A 20,767-nucleotide genomic window follows, 5' to 3' on the forward strand; every position below is an offset into this window, starting at 1 on the left:
CTTGTTCTTAGAAATGAAGGCTATTCCACAAAATTGTTTGGGTGGCCCCAAACTTTTGAACGGTAGTGTATATATATATATATATATATATATATATATATATATATATATATATATATATATATATATATATTGCCCGGCCCCCATCCAAATTTTTTTTAATTGTCATTTTGAATAATTTACCTGAATGTGCATGAACTATTTCTGTTCAAAATAGTTAGAAATGTCACATGTTTAAATATTAACTGTCCCTTAACTGTACTGTGCCGACTGTACTACTATATGAGTACGTATTTTCTCTAGCTTCATTGAAAATAAAACCGCAAAGTCCATTTGGCTGTCATCTGTTTTAATTACGAGACACAATTGTGTCAAAGTCATGATTTTTTTTGTTCATGCTTGAAATAAGAAATGATTACTTTAAAAAAGTAGTTTTATACTTGTGAGTGTTGATGACACAGCTTTGCAACAGTTGATGTTCTAGTTTCAAGCATGTTTTACTCAATATAGGTCATCAAATCTCAGCAACAAGCTGTAATATCTTACTGAGATCATTTAGGACCAAAACACTTAAAACAAGTAAAACACTAACATAAAATCTGCTTAGTGAGAAGAAATATTTTATCAGACAGAAAATAAGCAAACATCACCCTTATTTGAGATATTTCATCTTATTTAGATTTCAGTTTTTGCAGTGAATGTATTTAAATGGAAATGAAGTCCCAATGTTGAAAATAGAACAGACAGCACCATCTAGTGGACATTCTACATTATTGCATGCAAGATTTAAGAACAACAAGTCCTACCTCTTATCTGTATTTGTACACGCTTGTCTTTATATCTGAAACAAGACAAAAACCGACATATTACAACCTGTTCCTCAAAAATGTACTCAGTCGGCAAATGAATGACGGCAGAATAAAAACATTGAGCCACTCCGGCGTACATTTCACTTTTTATTGAGTGCAGATGAAAAAGATGCAATAAAACAAGCAAAGCTTTCAAGTGGCGCCCACATGTGGTCACGACATAAATAATCATAATACTGGTAAACAAGACAAGCAGCAGCTGTAACAGGAGGGAGGACATGCTTTACAAATGTTTCTGCGCGCGTCATTGTCAGCCGCTGGCGTACACGTGGTGTGGAGGGGAGGTGGAAGTGGAAGTGTCAGTTAGCGTGGGGGAATCGGAAAGAAAAACCCCACGCCAGAAGCTACACGTTTAGCACGGAGACAGAAAGATGGAAGGGGAGACGAAAGATGATCGATGGGTTTGGCGGCAAGGGCAGATTGTTGATGCTGAGTGGGCGGGGCCTCTTAGGGCAACTGGCTGTCAGGAATCTGCAGGGAAACAAGCGGTGAAATTTAAGTTAAAGTTAAAGTAGCAATGATGTCACACACACACGCTAGGTGTGGCGAAATTATTCTCTGCATTTGACCCATCACCCTTGATCACCACCTGGGAGGTGAGGGGAGCAGTGGGCAGCAGCGGTGGCCGCGCCCGGGAATCATTTTTGCCGATTTAACCCCCAATTCCAACCTTTGATGCTGAGTGCCATTCCTGGGTCCCATTTTTATAGACTTTGGTATGACTCGGCCGGGGTTTGAACTCACAACCAACCAATCTCAGGCGGACACTCTAACCACTAGGCCACTGAAATGACTCCAACTTTAGTGGGACCATGTGACCATCTTTTCTTTGAACTGTTTTGTGACCAAAGGCAGCGGCGGTTTATGACCCCCGTCCCTTTATAAACAGCTGTTGCCATGTAATCAGGGAAAGTCCAAATAAAAGAGGAGGCGTACAATCTTTGGTCAGAGCGTGGTGGGACACTGCATAAGGGTACAGGTCTACACGTTTCTCCCCATTGAGCCAAATTGAATTCTGTCTCTGTTTAATTCCTTGCTTCTTTGTCTGTTTAATAGATGTCATCAGTGTTTGAACCTGACAATATGTCATGTATTTTCTATTCAAATGATATTGTTTACTGGATGAAATGGATAGGATGGGAAGCGACATGAAGGTGTGGGTTTCTTTGATGTATTGTAAGCCACAGGAAGATTTTGTCTTGAGCCGGGATCTACAAAGCGGAGAAAAAACAGGACCTGACCCCACCTCCAGGCACCTTTTCTTTGAACTGTTTTGTGACCAAAAGCAGCGGCTGTTTACGACCCCCGTCCCTTTAGAAACAGCTGTTGCCATGTAATCAGGGAAAGTCCAAATAAAAGAGGAGGCGTACAATCTTTGGTCAGAGCGTGGTGGGACACTGTATAAGGGTACAGGTCTACACGTTTCTCCCCATTGAGCCAAATTGAATTCTGTCTCTGTTTAATTCCTTGCTTCTTTGTCTGTTTAATAGATGTCATCAGTGTTTGAACCTGACAAATCTTTCATAAATAAATCAATATAAATGATATATATGAATGAAGCAGATCCCCTCCACTTGGTCAATTGAAAAGTAGCTGGCCTGCAGAAAGAGTGTAATGAGATTTTTTTTTTTTATATTCAAATAACAAGAGAGCAAATTCTGTAGTCTAGCAGCTTGTTTTTGACTCATCCTAATATCTGTTTTGTAATAAAAAAATCTCCTTTATTATGCTAAATGGACTTTTAGATGATGTTCTAAGAGCAATATGCGTTCCTCGAGCCTGTTGAGGAAAAAGTATCATGTGATACTGTAACTACCTCGTTATCCAGGTCGTCGTCGGGAAACTCCACATCCAGTGTGTCCTGCATGTTAAGAAAGATGTCAGGATTAAAGTCAGTTATATCAGAGGATGTAAATGTGCACTTTAAGAAGGGGATCACTGACCTGTGTCTCATCATCTTCAGGACAGAAACCGTTTTCTGTACAAATAAACCATAACACAGAATGAATTTGGAGTGGAGAAGCTCCCAGCAAACTAGGACACATCTGAATGTGCGTGTGGTGTTTGAAAAGATGTCGATGTTCTCACCTAAGAAATCTGTGCAGCGCCTCTCTCGCCACGCTCCCAGGTTGAGCTGCCGCACGTTGGCGCAGCGGACCAGACGGTTTCGACGGTTGATAACGCTGAAGGCGTCTCTGGGGACGGCCGTGATGCCCGTATTGTCGCAGATGATCCTGGACAGAGTGGCGGTGGAGAGGGCGGCTCGCTGTCTGGCGGTGAAAACGCCCGGGTTCTCGTACCACAACCTTTCCAAGAAAAGAGTGTTGGTGTTATGATCCCACTTGACAGTTAGGACTTTGTTATTTATCTTGCTGTGTTTTCTGTCATTGCCTTCCTTGGTGCTTTTTATTTTGGCTGGAGCTTGATTCCCCTTATCAATCAATCAATGTTTTCTTATATAGCCCTAAATCACGAGTGTCTCAAAGGGCTGCACAAGCCACAACGACATCCTCGGCTCAGATTAGGGGCAATGGACGGCTGAGTAGCGCTTATAGAGCAGCAGCCGACCTCCGTAGCTCCCACTCCCTCCCCTCTGTTGCAAGTTTAGTTGATTCTATGTAACTTGTTTTATGTGTGCTTTATTTATATTTAAGTACAGTATTTATCTTTATTTTAACAAAAAATATTTTTGAAATACATTATAATATATTTAGATTTTGATAATATTGAGTTTTAAAAGGTATGCAATTGCATGCAGTACATGATTTGTTATGTCAAAAGGGAAAGAACAAATATATTTAGTAAGAAAAGATTAAGCATTTTATTAACGCATATTATTTCCAGGCTTACGCGGGCCAAATAAAATAATGTGGCGGGCCAGATTTTATTTTGTTATTATTGTTTTTATTTAGCAAATTTTTACTTTTTATTCGACCCCTTTTGCCGTATTGCTTTTACACTATCTTGTTCTGCTCATTCATTGTTTATGTTCTTTGTTTGTTTTTTGCTCTATGCTTTTTTAACCTGTAAAGCACTTTGGTTCAATTTAAAAGTTGTTGTAAACGTGCTATATAAATAAAGTTGACTTGACTTGACAGATTTGGCCCCTGGGCCTTGAGTTTGACACCTGTGTCTTAGAAGAAAAAAGGTTGGAGATCCCTGGTGTACGGTCAATCGTAAGGTTGCGTAAGGGATAATAATGAATACATTTTACGCAATAATAAAAGAAAAAGTTTAAAACTTAAGACAACCCTGGTTGACAGTGTTAGGAAAGTACCACATTAACAGTTTGGACAGTGTGAATTATTATTTCACTTTTTAGAAAATTCAAGTTCTTTATTGTCTGAAGTGCAGCAATAATAGTTGTATGTTCTTAATACAAGTACTTTCAGTGTTTCCCACATATTCATTTATTTGTGGCGGCCCGCCACGAAAGAATTACGTCCGCCACAAATTAAAAAAAATTTAAAAAATGTAAAAAATATAAATATTTTTTTATTTTTATTTTTTTGTCCTGTCCAGCTTCTCAGGCAAATCATATAGTTGATGTAGATGCCCATATAGGCTGTTCAGATTTACTTTACAAAAGAGAAGTGTAGGATACTTCTCTTGTTGCCTTATTTGTATTTGACCACTACTGTTTTCTGTTTATTTGTTACTGACTGTGGCAGGACACCTCTGCCTCTGTTTCACTTTATGTTGCTGGTAAATAATATGGTTGTAGTAGTAGACTAAAGTTTAATTATTTAGTATGCACTAATTAAAGGGGCAGAGCTTTAAGAGACATTTTAGCTTTTATATTTTATAAGATATATTTTATGTAAGAACCACAATTAATAAATATATTTCAGTGAATAACTTATTGTTCAAATCTGTATATAAATATGTACATAAAGTGTTGTAATTATATTGTAAAATGGATGGATGGATGGACGTTTAAAACAAAACTGTTATTATTAATTAGTAAGTATACATTTTTTGAGCCTTTTTAGAGAAAATCATATCATTGTAGTAAATTATGCAAATTACCCGATGACGTCATGGTGACCACGCCCATAGCCACGCCCCCACCGCCACAGGTATCTTGGCAGTTCATGGGAAACACTGACTTTTATTACTACTATTTATCTAGGAAGCTGACCTGTCACCCTGGCGAATCTTCTGGAACTGGTTTGCAATGAGGCAGGCGAACAGAGGACCCACGCGGCCACCGCGGACAAAGGGCTCGGCCACGCCCCCCAACCACACGTCAATGTTGTCAGGCGTCCCGTAGAGTTCCAGCAGCCTGCGGGCCAGGTCGGTGTTGTTCAGGACCTGGGCCAACTGAGCTTGGTTCCTGGGCTGGGACAGGCCACAGGAGCTGCGCCAGGCGTTGTATCCTAAACCACAACGAGGGTATGAGGAACAGGCGGTGAGGACGTCAGTGGGTGGAACGTACCGGGTATGCCGTGGTCTCGCGCCCTCTGCATGTTGAGGGAGCCCAGGTCCAAGGCCAGATGCTGCACAAACTGGAAGAGCCTCTCCCTCAGAGCATCCACCATCATGTTGTCCTGAGTGTTCAGTTTTGCACGTTGACCCACTAAACCACGCAGGAACGAGTCGACGCCGCCTGCATGAAGACAACATAAAAAGAAGGATTTTGTATTATGGACAAGTGATCTACAGGACTGGAGTGCAGGTGTGTGGCCTGCCACGTCACGCCAAACAGACGTGTTAATCTGATTGTGTTAGTTTGTTTTGCAGCTCACCCTCAAATATGATTCTCCAGGGGGTGAAGAAGGCCTTGAACAGGGGGACACTGGGGAACCGAGGGTCCTCTCTGTAGTTTGCACCCAGGCGGGCTAAGGTGGGCTGGAGGGCTAAGTGAGCGAAGCGGAAGGCGGCCGTGGCAAAGACGTTGGCGATACTGGGGTCCACGTTGGGGTCGTAACCGGGGTAAGGTCCTAGCACCCTGCGCATGGCTTCATCGCCCACAATATGTGGCAGGTAATCACGGAACACAAACACCTGCAAGACATGTTATGGATTTAGGACTTCATCTATGTCACAGGTGTCAAACTCAAGGCCCGGGGGCCAAATCTGGCCCGCCACATTATTTTATGGGGCCTGGAATTAATATGCGTTAATAAAATGCTTAATCTTTTCTTACTAAATATATTTATTTCCCTTTTGACATAAAAAATTATGTACTGCATGCAATTGCATATCTTTTAAAATTCCATAATATCAAAATCAAAATATTATATTATCACGTATTCCAAAAATATTTTTTGTTAAAACAAAGATAAATACTGGACTTATCAATCAAATTGTAGACTGTAAAATTGACAATAAATTTTACGGTTAAATTCAGCCAACTAAGTTTGTTTTTTTTACCGTAAAATCAACATTGGTACTGTTTTTTTCCATATACAGTAAGACACTAAAACATTAAAAAACAAACAAAAAAAACAAGATTTTACGGTAAAAAAAACAAACTGTTATTGCATGAATTTTACCGCTTAACTTCTTAAGGCCCAAGCTGTTTGTTTACATGCTTTTTTTATTTTTGCTTTGCTATTTGGGCTTATTGGACCCTAATAAAAACTAAGAATCATCTTTTGATATGATGTACTTAGTCCATAAGTACACAAACGTGTACTTCATGTTTAGTGACATGCTAATTCTTATTTTTACACTTTTTTTTTCCAAATTCCATTGTGTGTTATACTCTTCTGACACCACCAGATGGCAGTATAAGTGTCCACATAAGTGGCCATAAGACCCCAATTTGGTAGTGTACACAATTTTGGAAATAAGAGCTAAAAGGTGCTGTCCACACATGTGGCCACTAGGCCTTTAGAGGTTAAACCAGTGGTATTGTTTTTCCATTTATTCTATTTTGTTATATGCTGTAAAAAAAAAACACTGCTTTTACTGTAAAATTTTGGTGACTGAGCTGCCAGTTTTTGAAGTAAAATTTTTAATTTTTTTTTGCAGCTTATGTAAAAAAATATATTGGTACAGTACATGTATATTCATATATTACTCATTGTTAAAAGCGGCCCTCTGAGAGCAACCATAACTGCAATGTGGCCCTCAATGAAAAGGAGTTTGACACCACTGGTCTATGTTTATTTTTTTACCGTAAAGTCAACATTGGTACTGTTTTTTTCTATATACAGTAAGACACTACACCATTAAAAAAACAGACAAAAAAAACATTAAAACAAGATTTTACTGTAAAAACAAAAACTGGCAGCTCTGTTGCATGAATTTTACTGCCAAAAACAGTGGTATTGTTTCTCCATTTATTACATTTTTTTTATAAGCTGTAAAAAAAAAAACCCACTGCTTTTACTGTAAAATTCTGGTGACTGAGCTGCCAGTTTTTAAAGTAAAATTGTATTTTATTTTTTTGCAGCTTATGTAAAATAATATATTGTTAATGTAATATATATATACATGTATATTCATATATTATTCATTGTTAAAAGCGGCCCTCAGAGGGCAACCACAACTGCTATGTGGCCCTCAATAAAAAGGAGTTTGACCCCTCTGATGTATGTTTATTAACGTCTGAAGGGAGTGTGGGTGTCCCACCTGTGTGTACGCGCCCATGATTTTGCGGGCCTCCTCGTAGATGGTCTCGCTGTCATACTGGGGGTTCAGTCTCTTCAGTTGGCGGGCCAGACGGTTGTGTTCACGCAGGAACAAAGTGTGAATCGACGTTAGAGCGACGTTCTCGTCCACGCGGACGTCACCTGTGACACGTGGAATCGTTCAGAGGAGTTGGATGTTGGCACGCTGCTATGCTAAATGTAAGGCTTGTTAAGGATCTATTCAGTTCACAACTTGAGACAAACATTTTTGCAGCACATTCCTGCAAACACTAAAGTGCTCCTGTTGCACAGACACATTGGCATAGCCTGGTACCCTTTTAATAAGGGTGGGAATCTTTGGGTGCCTAACGATAAGATACGATTCTGATTCCTGGGGGGGACGAGTTTATTCAACACGATGCTGGATTCAAACCCATTCTCGCAATGTAGTATTTTGTATGATCATTTTAATGAAACTTTTTTTTAGGACAGGTTAGAAAAGCTATTTCTGGTTGCATGGAGATGGCCAAAGTACACCCTTTTAAAAATAGATTTTTATTTAAAAATAAAATAAAAATTAATATACAGTACAGGCCAAAAGTTTGGACACACCTTCTCCTCATACAGTGCGTTTTCTTTATTTTCATGACTATTTACATTGTAGATTGTCACCGAAGGCATCAGAAGGCACCTTATTGCTCTTTTATCCTGCACTACCATGAGCTAATGCAACAACATTTCGTTCTTATCTGTACTGCAAAGTTCAAATTTGAATGACAATAAAAGGAAGTCTAAGTCTAAATCTAAAACTAAAACTATGAATGAACACATGTGGAGTTATGTACTTAATAAAAAAAAGGTGAAATAACTGAAAACATGTTTTATATTCTAGTTTCTTCAAAATAGCCACCCTTTGCTCTGATTACTGCTTTGCACACACCTGTGAAGTGAAAAACATTTCAGGTGTCTACCTCTTGAAGCTACCTAAAAAGTACTGATTATTTTTTTCCGTTTAAATTTTTTTTTTATTATGTTTATAAACTCAGGAAATATGTCCCCGGACACATGAGGACTTTGAATATGACCAATGTATGATCCTGTAACTACTTGGTATCAGATCGATACCCAAATGTGTGGTATCATCCACAACTAATGTAAAGTATCCAAACAACAGAAGACTAAGTGATTATTACATTTGAACAGAAGTGTAGATAGAACATGTTGAAACAGGAAGTGAGCAGATATTAACAGTAAATGAGTGGATTAATAATTCATTTTCTACCACTTGTCCTTAATAATAGGTAGATAAATGACACAATATGTTACTGCATACGTCAGCAGACTAATTAGGAGCCTTTGTTTGTTTACTTCCTACTATTTAATATATGCTCACTTCCTGTTTCAACATGTTCTATCTACACTTCTGTTAAAATGTAATAATCACGTATTCTTCTGTTGTTTGATACTTTACATTAGTTGTGGATGATACCACACATTTGGGTACCGATCCGATACCAAGTAGTTACAGGATCACGCCATTAGACTGTACAACTCCTCTCCGGGGGGGAAGGGGGGGTACTAGGATGACAGGGGATGCAAAACAATAACAGTGCAATACTTTTTCATAACATGGTCACTACTGCCTAGTTTCTCTTGTTATATTCTTATTTTACTGTTATATATATGAAATTTAATTTTTAATTTTTATTTTTTTCATAAAGAAATACAATCATGTGTGCTTACGGACTGTATCCCTGCAGACTGTATTGATTTATATTGATATATAATGTATATATTGTGTTTTTTATGTTGATTTAAAAAAAAAAAATTAAAAAAAAAAATAAAAAAATTTTTAAATTTCTTCGGTCCGGTGGTTGGGGACCCCTGGCCTAGTGGTTAGAGTGTCCGCCCTGAGATGGGTAGGTTGTGAGTTCAAACCCCAGCCGAGTCATACCAAAGACTATAAAAATGGGAGCCATTACCTCCCTGCTTGGCACTCAGCATCAAGGGTTGGAATTGGGGGTTAAATCACCCAAAATTATTCCCGGGCACGGCCGCCGCTGCTGCTCACTGCTCCCCTCACCTCCCAGGGGGGTGAACAAGGGGATCGGTCAAATGCAGAGGACAAATTTCACCACACCTAGTGTGTGTGTGACAATCATTGGTACTTTAACATTAACTTGAACTTACTACCACAAGACAAGTTGTCTAGTATGTTCACTATTTTATTCGGGGACAAACTTTTCATGTACCCTAAGTATCGAAAAGTATTGAAATGCATTATGGTACCGGTACCGGTACTAGAGATGTCCGATAATATCGGTCTGCCGATATTATCGGCCGATAAATGCGTTAAAATGTAATATCGGAAATGATCGGTATCGTTTTTTTTAATTATCAGTATCGTTTTGTTTTTTTATTAAATCCACATAAAAAACACAAGATACACTTACAATTAGTGCACCAACCCAAAAAACCTCCCTCCCCCATTTACACTCATTCACACAAAAGGGTTGTTTCTTTCTGTTATTAATATTCTGGTTCCTACATTATATATCAATATATATCAATACAGTCTGCAAGGGATACAGTCCGTAAGCACACATGGTTGATATCGGTATTTAAAGAGTTGGACAATATCGGATATCGGCAAAAAGCCATTATCGGACATCCCTAACCGGTACACTATGCTATACTATGCTAAGCAGCGCTGCTCCAGTACGTCTCTATGGCAACTTCTAAAGCTATTTCTAAGATGACTGACCTGCAATGAAACAAGGAACCTCCCTGGCGTTGCTGTCATTGGTGACCCGCCTGCGGGTGGCGCACATGTTGGCCTCCAGACGGTTAAAGGGCAGCAGCTCCCGCCCGTTGTCTCGGAACTCGGTGTTGACGCGCAGAAGCCCGTCGCTGTTGAGGTCGCGGAGATTGAGGGCGAGCTTTTCCTCGGAACCGTACACCTGGCTCAGATCCAGGTAGGCCGTCAGGGCGTTGATCTGCTCGCGCTTGTTGGGCTCCCCTCCGAAGTTGTAGGCTGAGAACCCCGTGCCGCAGACGGGGGCGGATCGAAACGAGGGGATGCAGCTGTCTGGCCCGGTAGGCAACCGCGGGTCACCGGGAGGAATCTGTTGGTCAAGAAGTCCGACGTTAAGAACAGAACATTTTTTATTGACTCTTTGAAGTGGTGGGGGCTGACCGGGATGGGGATGCACGGCTCGGTGCGCTCGCAGCTCTCCTCGCAATTGATGCCGTTGCTGAAGGAGCGGATGCTGGGCGAGAAGGGCGTGAAGGTGATGTCGTGGTCGTTCCACTGACCGAACAAGGTCACCATGTGGGAGAACTCTCCGTCACTGACCACACCCGCGTCCGTGGTGCTCAGGATGTTGTTGGACACCAGTCGAACCTGAGAAGGTGGGACGGGGTTCAGATTGGAAGTGGGATTATTACGAGGCGTGGCGAGGGACAAGTACCAGCGGGAGAAGGAAGTTGTTGAAGGTTCGGTTGGGTTGCCCGCCTTTGGGCTGCGAGATGCCATCGTCATATTCTGCAGGCAGCCAGCGGGCAAAGGGGGTGTTAGAAGCTCCTTGGCGGGGTTTATTTCTGCAAGAAAAAACCACAACGTTAGAATTGGCGTTTAGAAACGCCGCTTGAGAAACCCTAAAGGAAGTGTATACATTCTGCGGCGTATGGCCCAAGGTGCATTACACATACAACCATTTTCAACACTTTAGCCCAGACCTGGGCCACATGCGGCCCGTTAAGCTTTTCAATCTGGCCCGCCGGACATTCCCAAATAATTTTTTTAGATCTTTAAGATGGAAAGTGTAGCTGCCATTATGATGTGCACTGATGTTTTCTAATGTCTTCAACTATACAAAGTATTTCAATGGTTGGAATCTGCACTTTTGCATGATATACTAGTTACTATGGTCATCTAATTAGTTACTATGGTCTTCTAATTAGTTACTATGGTCTTCTAATTAGTTACTATGGTCATCTAAGTCACAGCAGCTCAGACGAGGCACCAAGCAGTGTGGGTGGGGAGCGTTTCCAGAGTGTCCACTTGAAATGTGGGTGTTTTACAACAGAGTTCTAAAGCTTAGGGATATATCACATATATCAGATTGTATGTTGTTGTTTTTTACCCTTCGCATTCATATTTCGCTGTGTTTGTTGCCTTTTGCTTGATTGTAAAATATGTGGATGGAGAGAGGGTGTGATGTTCATATGTTGTCAATATTCAGTGTTTTATCCTTCATAGTTAATATTGTAAATCCCACATTCTTTATTTTCATGTACACTCTGGGTGTCTCATTCAGTAAAAAAATGTGAAATTCCATTCTGTTTTTTAAGGTGGTCTGTCATAACGTTTTTAGCTTTCAATCAGACATTATTGTGAGGTTTTGTATTAGTGCTCCTAAAAATAGATATACCGGCCCCCCAGACACATTTTTTTCTCCAAATTTGGCCCCCCCGAGTCAAAATAATTGCCCAGGCTAGAGCCATTTTGTTTTGTTTTGTTTTAGGGTGTGACGTTCATATGTTGTCAATATTCAGTGTTTTATCCTTCATAGTTAATATTGTAAATCCCACATTCTTTATTTTCATGTACATTCTGGGTGTTTCATTCAGTAAACATTTTTTAAATTCTATTCTGTTTTTTAAGGTGGTCTGTCATAATGTTTTTAGCTTTCAATCAGACATTATTGTGAGGTTTTGTATTAGTGTTCCTAAAAATAGATATACAGACAAAATGTTTTCTCTAAATTTGGCCCCCCGAGTCAAAATAATTGCCCAGGCCTCCTTTAGCCAGACTAGAGCCATTTTGTTTTGTTTTGTTTTAGTGGGCTGACCAGGACTTCTTGTATAGGCATAAATAAGTTGTATAAGTGTCGGACCAGGAGTTGTCTTTTTTTGTTTGACTAATTAAAAATAACTGGATTGAATAAAATAAAAATAAATACAAATGAATAAATACAAAAATTAAAAATAATAAAAATAAATACAAATAGATCATTTTAAAAAGGTCAATTTAAAATATTTTTTTAGCCATTTTGTTTTGTTTTGTTTTAGTGGGCTGACCAGGGGCCGTACTTATCAAGCTTCTTAGAGTGCCATTTTACACTTAAGTCCTGAGAATTTGCGAAATTTAGTCCTACTCTCAAACTTAAGAATAAAAGCTTTTTATCAACGTTCTTAAGTCTAAGAATCACTCCTACTCTCCACGATATTTAAGAGACCTTCAGAGGTGTCTTAAGTGGTTAGGAGTTGCCAGCAGGGGATGGCACTGAGGCGAGAGAGACGTGCGCGAACGTTCAGGGAACGGAACAATGTTTTTTTTTTTTTATGACGAGCAGCTGATCAAACGGTATCGTTTAGACAGAGCGGATATTATTTTTGTCACAGATTTAATACTTTTCGATTCCTTGTTGATTTCTGCATGTGTCTGCAGTGGGCTAGTATATATAGAGCCACCCACACCAGTTTCAAATTAGTTGCCTAATTAATGAATTGGAAAGAAAATGTTATGACAGTAGCGTATGTGTGTGGCCGTGAGGTGAGTGACGTCAGTGAGTGTGTGGGCGATAGAAGAGAGGGAGCGGTAGCGTGAGTGCCGGCGGGGACTAGTTTGTTTTGTATTATTTTGTAGTTTATTGTCAAAATATACACTCCCATTGTCCACTTAAATATTTCCAAGATATTTCATTATTCTTAGACAACGGATTCCCTTCCGTGATTGGTCATTTCTATGGACACAGAAATGACGTCACCTAAAATTCCGTTTACGGCACATAGTAATGTCGTAATTCAGCTCTGAGTGTGACACTTAAGATTCAGTCCTACACTTCGCTGAAAGTGTGAGTAAGACGCTTGATAACTAACTTTTAAGTGCAGCTTTCAGCAAAGAATTTATTTACTCTTAAGTCAACTCTTAGCAGACTTCTTAGGAGTAATTCTAAGAAGCTTGATAAGTACGGCCCCAGGACTTCTTGTATGTCAGACCAGGAGTTGTCTTTTTTTTTTAGACTAATTAAAAAGACCTGGATTAAATAAAATACAAATAAATACAAATGAGCAAAAAGAAACAAAAATGTATAGAAAATAAATACAAATAGATTATTTTAAAAATATTACTTTAACGTCTTCTTTTTCTTTTAAATAAAATACAAAATAAAAATAAACATAAAAAACAAGCAAAACATACATAATAATAAATAAACATAAAAATAGAAGGAACACAACTAAAGCCAAACACAGTCACCTCTGAAGTTGTCCAAAGCCTCCCTCCTTTTCATTTTAGGACAGCAAGAATATGTGTTACTACTGTTCAGTTTCAGATCAGTTCTTTAGGAACATGCATACAATACAATGTCACGCATCACATATTTCCAGTTGTTTCATTACAGCACGTCCTAAAAAGGAGTAGGAAGAAGCTGAGCTTATTCAATACTACTCCTTTTCATACCATAGCAATTGCATCCTTTTATCCAATTTTGTCTGATAAGATCATTCTTCTCACTAAGCAGATTTTATGTTAGTGTTTTACTTGTTTTAAGGGTTTTGGTCCTAAATGATCTCAGTAAGATATTACAGCTTGTAGCTGAGACTTGATGACCTATATTGAGTAAAACATGCTTGAAACTAGAATATCAACTGTTGTAAACTGTGTCATCAACACTCACAAGTATAAAACTACTTTTTTAAGGTAATAATTTCTTACTTCAAGCATGAAAAAAAAGCGCATATCATTATGTCAAGATAATGGCACTGGCATTTACTTCATTTAAGAATATTTTTCAACATATTGAGCAAAAAGGTCTCATTTGTTTTTCTACCAAGAAAAGTACACTTGTTATTAGTGAGAAAATACTTATTTTAAGGTATTTTGGGGTTCATTGAGGTTAGCTAAGTTTACTTGTTTTGGAAAGTCTTGACAAGCCAAATTTCCTTGTTCTATTGGCAGATAATTTTGCTCAGTTCAAATAAAATACCCCTAATTTTTCTTTTTTTTTTTCTTGTTTTTGAACACTGCCTTTTAGCAGTGTATATAGCTACAATTCACTGAAAGTCAAGTATTTATTTTATCTGTATGTATATATATATATATATATATATATATATATATATATATATATATATATATATATATATATATATATATATATATATATAAGAAATACTTGAATTTCAGTGAATTCTAGCTATAAATATACTCCTCCCCCTTAACCCCGCCCACTTCAACCCCCCCCCCCCCCCCCCATCTCCCGAATTCGGAGGTCTTAAGGTTGGCAAGTATGGCCGCGGCACAGTGGTTGAAAAACACTGTGCTAAAGGTTTTAAGTGTTGTATGTGCATACAAATGTTTGAAATGAGATTTTCCTCAAAGGTTATATATTTCTCCTGTAATGGAGGACAAAGTAAAGACTCACAGGTTGTTGCACACGCTTGTAATTGTGCGATAGGTGTTGATGTTGGGCACGGTGTTGCACTGCGGCTCCCTGACTCGAGCGGAACATCCTGTTATCATGCTCAGCACCTGCAGATCCTCCGCAGAGAGCAAGTCTGAAAGGACAAACGACAGAAGCGGTTAGTTGTCAAACCTGCTATGACCACTAGGGGTCCGCTGCACGCGTCTGACCTGTCGCATTAAGGGAGCGCTTATGGATGCGGTGCACCCGCTCCTGCACGAGGCGCAGGGTCTGCTCCATGTAGTCGGCGGCCCTCACAGAGGAGCGCGTCTCCCCCCGAGGCTGCTTCAGCAGGCGCAGAGCGTCGTGAGGACTCACCACGTCCTTGCGCACCCTCCTCAGACTCCTTCAGGACAAGAAGGCGACACGGCAGATTTAAAATGTCCTTGTGGAGGCTCTGCCACTTTTTTTTTTTACTTTCACCAAGGTTTTGATCGCTGTTTGAGTACTAGAAACTAAATGAGTTGGCTACCACAATACACACAAATGGTTTTCTTTGTCTGTCAGTTAATTAACAAGATAGCGAAACATTTTTTCCCCAAAAAACCTTTTGTTGGTTAATATGATTACACAAAAGGCTTTCCAACCGTCGTTTGGAGACACAATTACTCAAAATATTGCCGAAGCACACTTTTTTTTAGTTTGTTAGTTACAAAAAGGCTTTCCTCCTCGTTAGTTAAGGGGTTTAAACCACACATTAAGCCCTTCCTTAGTTAGATAGTTCACATGATTATACAGAACATACATTAGTTAGTTACCACAATACACTACTGAACTAATATTGGGTGATTTGATAACAGGATAACAGTTTAACCAATGTTAGTTAGTTCATTTGATTGCACATAAAATGCTATGTCAATTTAGTTACCATGACCAACCAAAACACAAAACCAATTTTAATTATGTAACATTAAGATATTAATATTTGGTCAATTTGACAAAATATTAGGAACATAATAAAACATTTATGACATTTTTGAGTTTGAGTTTGTGTTTATTTGGAACATGCGTGCATGCAACAAATTTCCTGTTTCTCTATTCAACATGCTCAAAAAGGAGTAGGAAGAAACTGAGCTTATTTTCCTTTACATAGCAGTTGCAAAAACCTTTGCTTACTTCCTGTTCTCAATGTATTTAAAATATACTCCATAACTAATAACATTAAAAATAAATCAATAATAATTAGTAAAGTATATGGTGTGATAAATAAGATTATCTAGAAAATGAATGGATGGATGAAATACATTCAGATTGTTTATCGTGGTTCTTCTGCTTTGTACTTTGTAAACACTTAAAGTTTGAAGAGTTTCTTGAAGTGGATCATATTAGTACATTGTTTGTTTTCTTTACTTAATTCCATAATTTATTTACACACACACTGAAAACATGTTTTATGTACTTAACAAAAAAACGGTGAAATAACTGAAAATATGTTTTATGTTCTAGTTTCTTCAAAATAGCCACCCTTTGCTCAGATTACTGCTTTGCACACTCTTGGCATTCTCTCGATGAGCTTCAAGCACACCTGTGAAGTGAAAACCATTTCAGATGACTACCTCTTGAAGCTCATGGAGAGAATGTCAAGAGTGTGCAAAGCACTTATCAGAGCAAAGGGTGGCTATTTTGAAGAAACTAGAACATAAAACGTGTTTTCAGTTATTTCACCTTTTTTTTGTTAAGTACATAACTCCACATGTGTTCAGTCATAGTTTTGATGTGACAATCTACAATGTAAATAGTCATGAAAATAAAGAAAATGCATTGAATGAGAAGGTGTGTCCAAACTTTTGGCCTGTTCTGTATATATACTTTTTTTTTTTTTTAAATCGATTTAAAAAAATTATGAATTGATTTAGAATCGGGATGAACAACAATCGCGATTCAGATGTGAATCGATTTTCTTGCGCAGCCCTAATTTTCAACCTTGCTAGTAAACAAAAGAACACTGGGGTCCAAAGTTGCGGTTCACATAATTGAGGCGTAACTCACGGCACTTATTAAAGTCCTCGGTTTTTTGGCAGTTACACACTGCAAAAAGTCAGTGTTCAAAAACAAGAAAAAAAATACAAAAATGAGGGGTATCTTACTTGAACTAAGGAAAATTATCTGCCAAAAGAACAAGAAAATTTGGCTTGTCAAGATTTTCCAAAACAAGTAAAATTATCTAACCTCAATGAACCCAAAAATACCTTAAAATAAGTATATTCTCACTAATAACAAGTGCACTTTTCTTGGTAGGAAAAAAAAAAGAGACATTTTTTCTCAATATGTTGAAAAATATTCTTAAATGAAGTAAATGCTAGTGCCATTATCTTGACATAATGATATGCGCCCGGCATTACATTTCTTGAAACCAGCAAACTTATACTAAAAACTAGTTTATTGTTCTTAATGGAAAGGCAACAAGGCAACCGCTTGTTAGTCTCGGGCTCTCCTAGCCGCTCAGGCAAATCATATTGTCTAAAAATGCATTTTTCCATCGATAACATGACATCATCGCGCCAAGTGCGTGCTTTTTCAGTCAATTAGTGCGCGAGGAATATATATATATATATATATATATATATATATATATATATATATATATATATATATATATATATGTATATATATATATAAATATATATATATATATATGTATATATATATATAAATATATATATATATATATATATATATATAAATATATATAAATATATATATATATATATATATATATATATATATATATATATATATAAATAAATAAATAAATATATATATATATATAAATAAATAAATAAATAAATATATATATATATATATATATATATATATATATATATATATATATATATATATATACATATATATATATATACATATATATATATATATACATATATATATATATATACACAGCCCGGCCCCCAGGCCAATTTTTTTTTTATTGTAATTTTGAATAATTTACCTGAATGTGCATGAACTATTTCTGCTCAAAATTGTTTGAAATGTCACATGTTAAATGTTTAAATATTAACTGTCCGTTTACTGTACTGTGCCAACTGTACTACTATATGAGTACGTATTTTCTCTTGTTTCATTGAAAATAAAACCGCAAAGTCCATTTGGCTGTCATCTGTTTTAATTATGAGACACAATTGTGTCAAAGTCATGATTTTTTTTTTCATGCTTGAAGTAAGAAATTATTACTTTGAAAAAGCAGTTTTATACTTGTGAGTGTTGATGACACAGCTTTGCAACAGTTGATATTCTAGTTTCAAGCATGTTTTACTCAATATAGGTCATCAAATCTCAGCAACAAGCTGTAAAATCTTACTGAGATAATATAGGACCAAAACACTTGAAACAAGTAAAACAGTCTAACATAAAATCTGCTTAATGAGAAGAATGATCTTATCAGACAGAAAATAAACAAACATCACCCTTATTTGAGATATTTAATCTTACTTAGATTACAGTTTTTGCAGTGTGTCCGTGCGTGCGTATGTGATAATGGGGGATATGGGTCACCGAGGTATTTGTTTTTAACTTTTTAAAGCACTTTGCATTGCATTTCAAAACCCCGAGACATATGAAAAGTGGGCGTTTAAAAACGCGTTCATAGAACGCACATGATTTTTTTTTGTAGTGAAGCATGTTTGCGATTATTACCCTATTTTCCGCACTATAAGGCGCACCTAAAAACCTCCAATTTTCTCAAAAGCTGAACGTGCGCCTTATAATCCGGTGCGCCTTATATATGGACCAATATTGAGCCACAACAGGTCTCGCAACTACGGGACGCATAACGTAACCCCAGCCTCTACTGTAGCGTCTATTCTATGCGCCTTATAATGCAGTGCGCCTTATATATGAACAAAGTTTTAAAATAGGCCATTCATTGAAGGTGCGCCTTATAATCCGGTGCGCCTTATAGTGCGGAAAATACGGTACCCTATTCAGATTTTTTTGGTTAAATATAGGGATGTCCGATAATGGCTTTTTGCCGATATCCGATATGCCGATATTGTCCAACTCTTTAATTACCCATACCGATATCAACCGATACCGATATCAACCGATATATACAGTCGTGGAATTAACACATTATTATGCCTAATTTGGACAACTAGGTATGGTGAAGATAAGGTACTTTTAAAAAAAACGAATAAAATAAAATAAGGTAAATAAATTAAAAACATTTTCTTGAATAAAAAAGGAAGTAAAACAATATAAAAACAGTTACATAGAAACTAGTAATTAATGAAAATTTGTAAAATTAACTGTTAAAGGTTAGTACTATTAGTGGAGCAGCAGCACACACAATCATGTGTGCTTACGGACTGTATCCCTTGCAGACTGTATTGATATATAATGTAGGAACCAGAATATTAATAACAGAAAGAAACAATACTTTTGTGTGAATGAGTGTGAATGAGTGTAAATGGGGGAGGGAGGTTTTTTGGGTTGGTGCACTAATTGTAAGTGTATCTTGTGTTTTTTATGTGGATTTAATAAAAAAACAAAAAAAATAATAATAAAAAAAAACAAAAAAAAAACGATACTGATAATAAAAAAAACGATACCGATAATTTCCGATATTACATTTTAACGCATTTATTGGCCGATAATATCGGCAGACCGATATTATCGGACATCTCTAGTTAAATACGATCTTTTAATGCGGCCGCTTACGTTTACAACAGTTGATATTCTAGTTTCAAGCATGTTTTACTCAATATAGGTCATCAAATCTCAGCAACGAGCTGTAATATCTTACTGAGATCATTTAGGACCAAAACACTCGAAACAAGTAAAACACTCTAACATAAAATCCGCTTGGTGAGAAGAATTATCTCATCAGACAGAAAATAAGCAAACATCACCCTTATTTGTGATATTTAATCTTACTTAGATTTCAGTTTTTGCAGTGCACAGTTTAAAAAATATGTCAGAGGTTCACACTTGTGGCAGCGGATTGTTAAAAACATTAGAGTGCTGTCACAGAGATCATCTTTGACCAGCTTTTTCCTGCTAAAGGTGCCTAAAAACAGCAGAGCGCTCCTGCAAATGACGAAATAAAATGAACCCAAATCAAATGTCCACTGCACAAGTTGCTGAGCCTTGGCAGAGGTTTTGACCACTGGTAAAGACAAATGTAGAAAACTCACTCTGCTCTGGAGTACGTGTAGGCGTCATCCACAATCTGCTTGGCCTCCTCAAAGCAGCGTTGAAGGAAAGCGCTTCCGAGATGTTCTAGAAGGAAGAAAAATAACGATATTTCAGGAGGAAAAAAAAACCAAATGTGTGTGAGTGCAGATGTTACCTGCTGGTTTGAAGTGCGCAGGCACCAGGCAGAAGCCCAGCAGGAGGAGGACAGAAGGTCGCATCTCTGAAAGCAACAACAATTTCACTCAATTTGTCATCAGCAGGGAATCAGTAATAGTTGTTGACATCAACTGTCAGCTGTCTGGGAATGCATCCACGCTGCCTTATGGTGGCCCTCTTTTTATTTGGCGCCTTACATAGGCCTCGCCCTCAAAATTACCCACGAGGGGAAGCTGTTGTCAGTAAACAGCCAAGTTCCTTGTTCCTCGTTCCCATGACGAAAAGTTGTTCCATTCCTTTCATCATTACCGTACTCTAGGTCACACTAATTATTAATTGCCAGGGCTTCCTGTGGTGACACTGGTGTGTGCAAATAATTATAATTGCTATGTTATAATTGCGCACATGCTGATGTTGAAGAGAAAAGCACCGGCAGGTGCATTGCAATAAATGTGAATATCGGTGAAAAGTTTGGCTTTATTTATTTCAGTAGTTCAATTCAAAAACTCTTATACTCTCATCGATTGACTACACAGAG

The 20,767-nt window shown here is 37.7% G+C and overlaps 1 protein-coding gene across 1 annotated transcript; it reads right to left on the reverse strand.

Annotated features, from left to right (window-relative positions):
- Positions 1-943: 943 nt before the first annotated feature.
- LOC133638389 (eosinophil peroxidase-like) lies at positions 944-20,393 on the reverse strand. Its single transcript, XM_062030930.1, has 15 exons — positions 20,228-20,393; positions 20,073-20,157; positions 15,090-15,265; positions 14,881-15,013; positions 10,921-11,050; positions 10,647-10,853; positions 10,215-10,575; positions 7,452-7,612; positions 5,618-5,876; positions 5,308-5,478; positions 5,011-5,248; positions 2,958-3,175; positions 2,813-2,847; positions 2,686-2,730; positions 944-1,340 (listed from the first exon to the last, which is right to left on the reverse strand). The coding sequence occupies exons 1-15, from the start codon at positions 20,289-20,291 to the stop codon at positions 1,317-1,319; spliced, it is 2,307 nt and encodes a 768-aa protein (XP_061886914.1). The 5' UTR covers positions 20,292-20,393; the 3' UTR covers positions 944-1,316.
- Positions 20,394-20,767: the final 374 nt, after the last annotated feature.

The sequence above is a fragment of the Entelurus aequoreus genome, linkage group LG21, assembly GCF_033978785.1.
Source record: "Entelurus aequoreus isolate RoL-2023_Sb linkage group LG21, RoL_Eaeq_v1.1, whole genome shotgun sequence".
Taxonomy (NCBI): Eukaryota; Metazoa; Chordata; class Actinopteri; order Syngnathiformes; family Syngnathidae; genus Entelurus; species Entelurus aequoreus.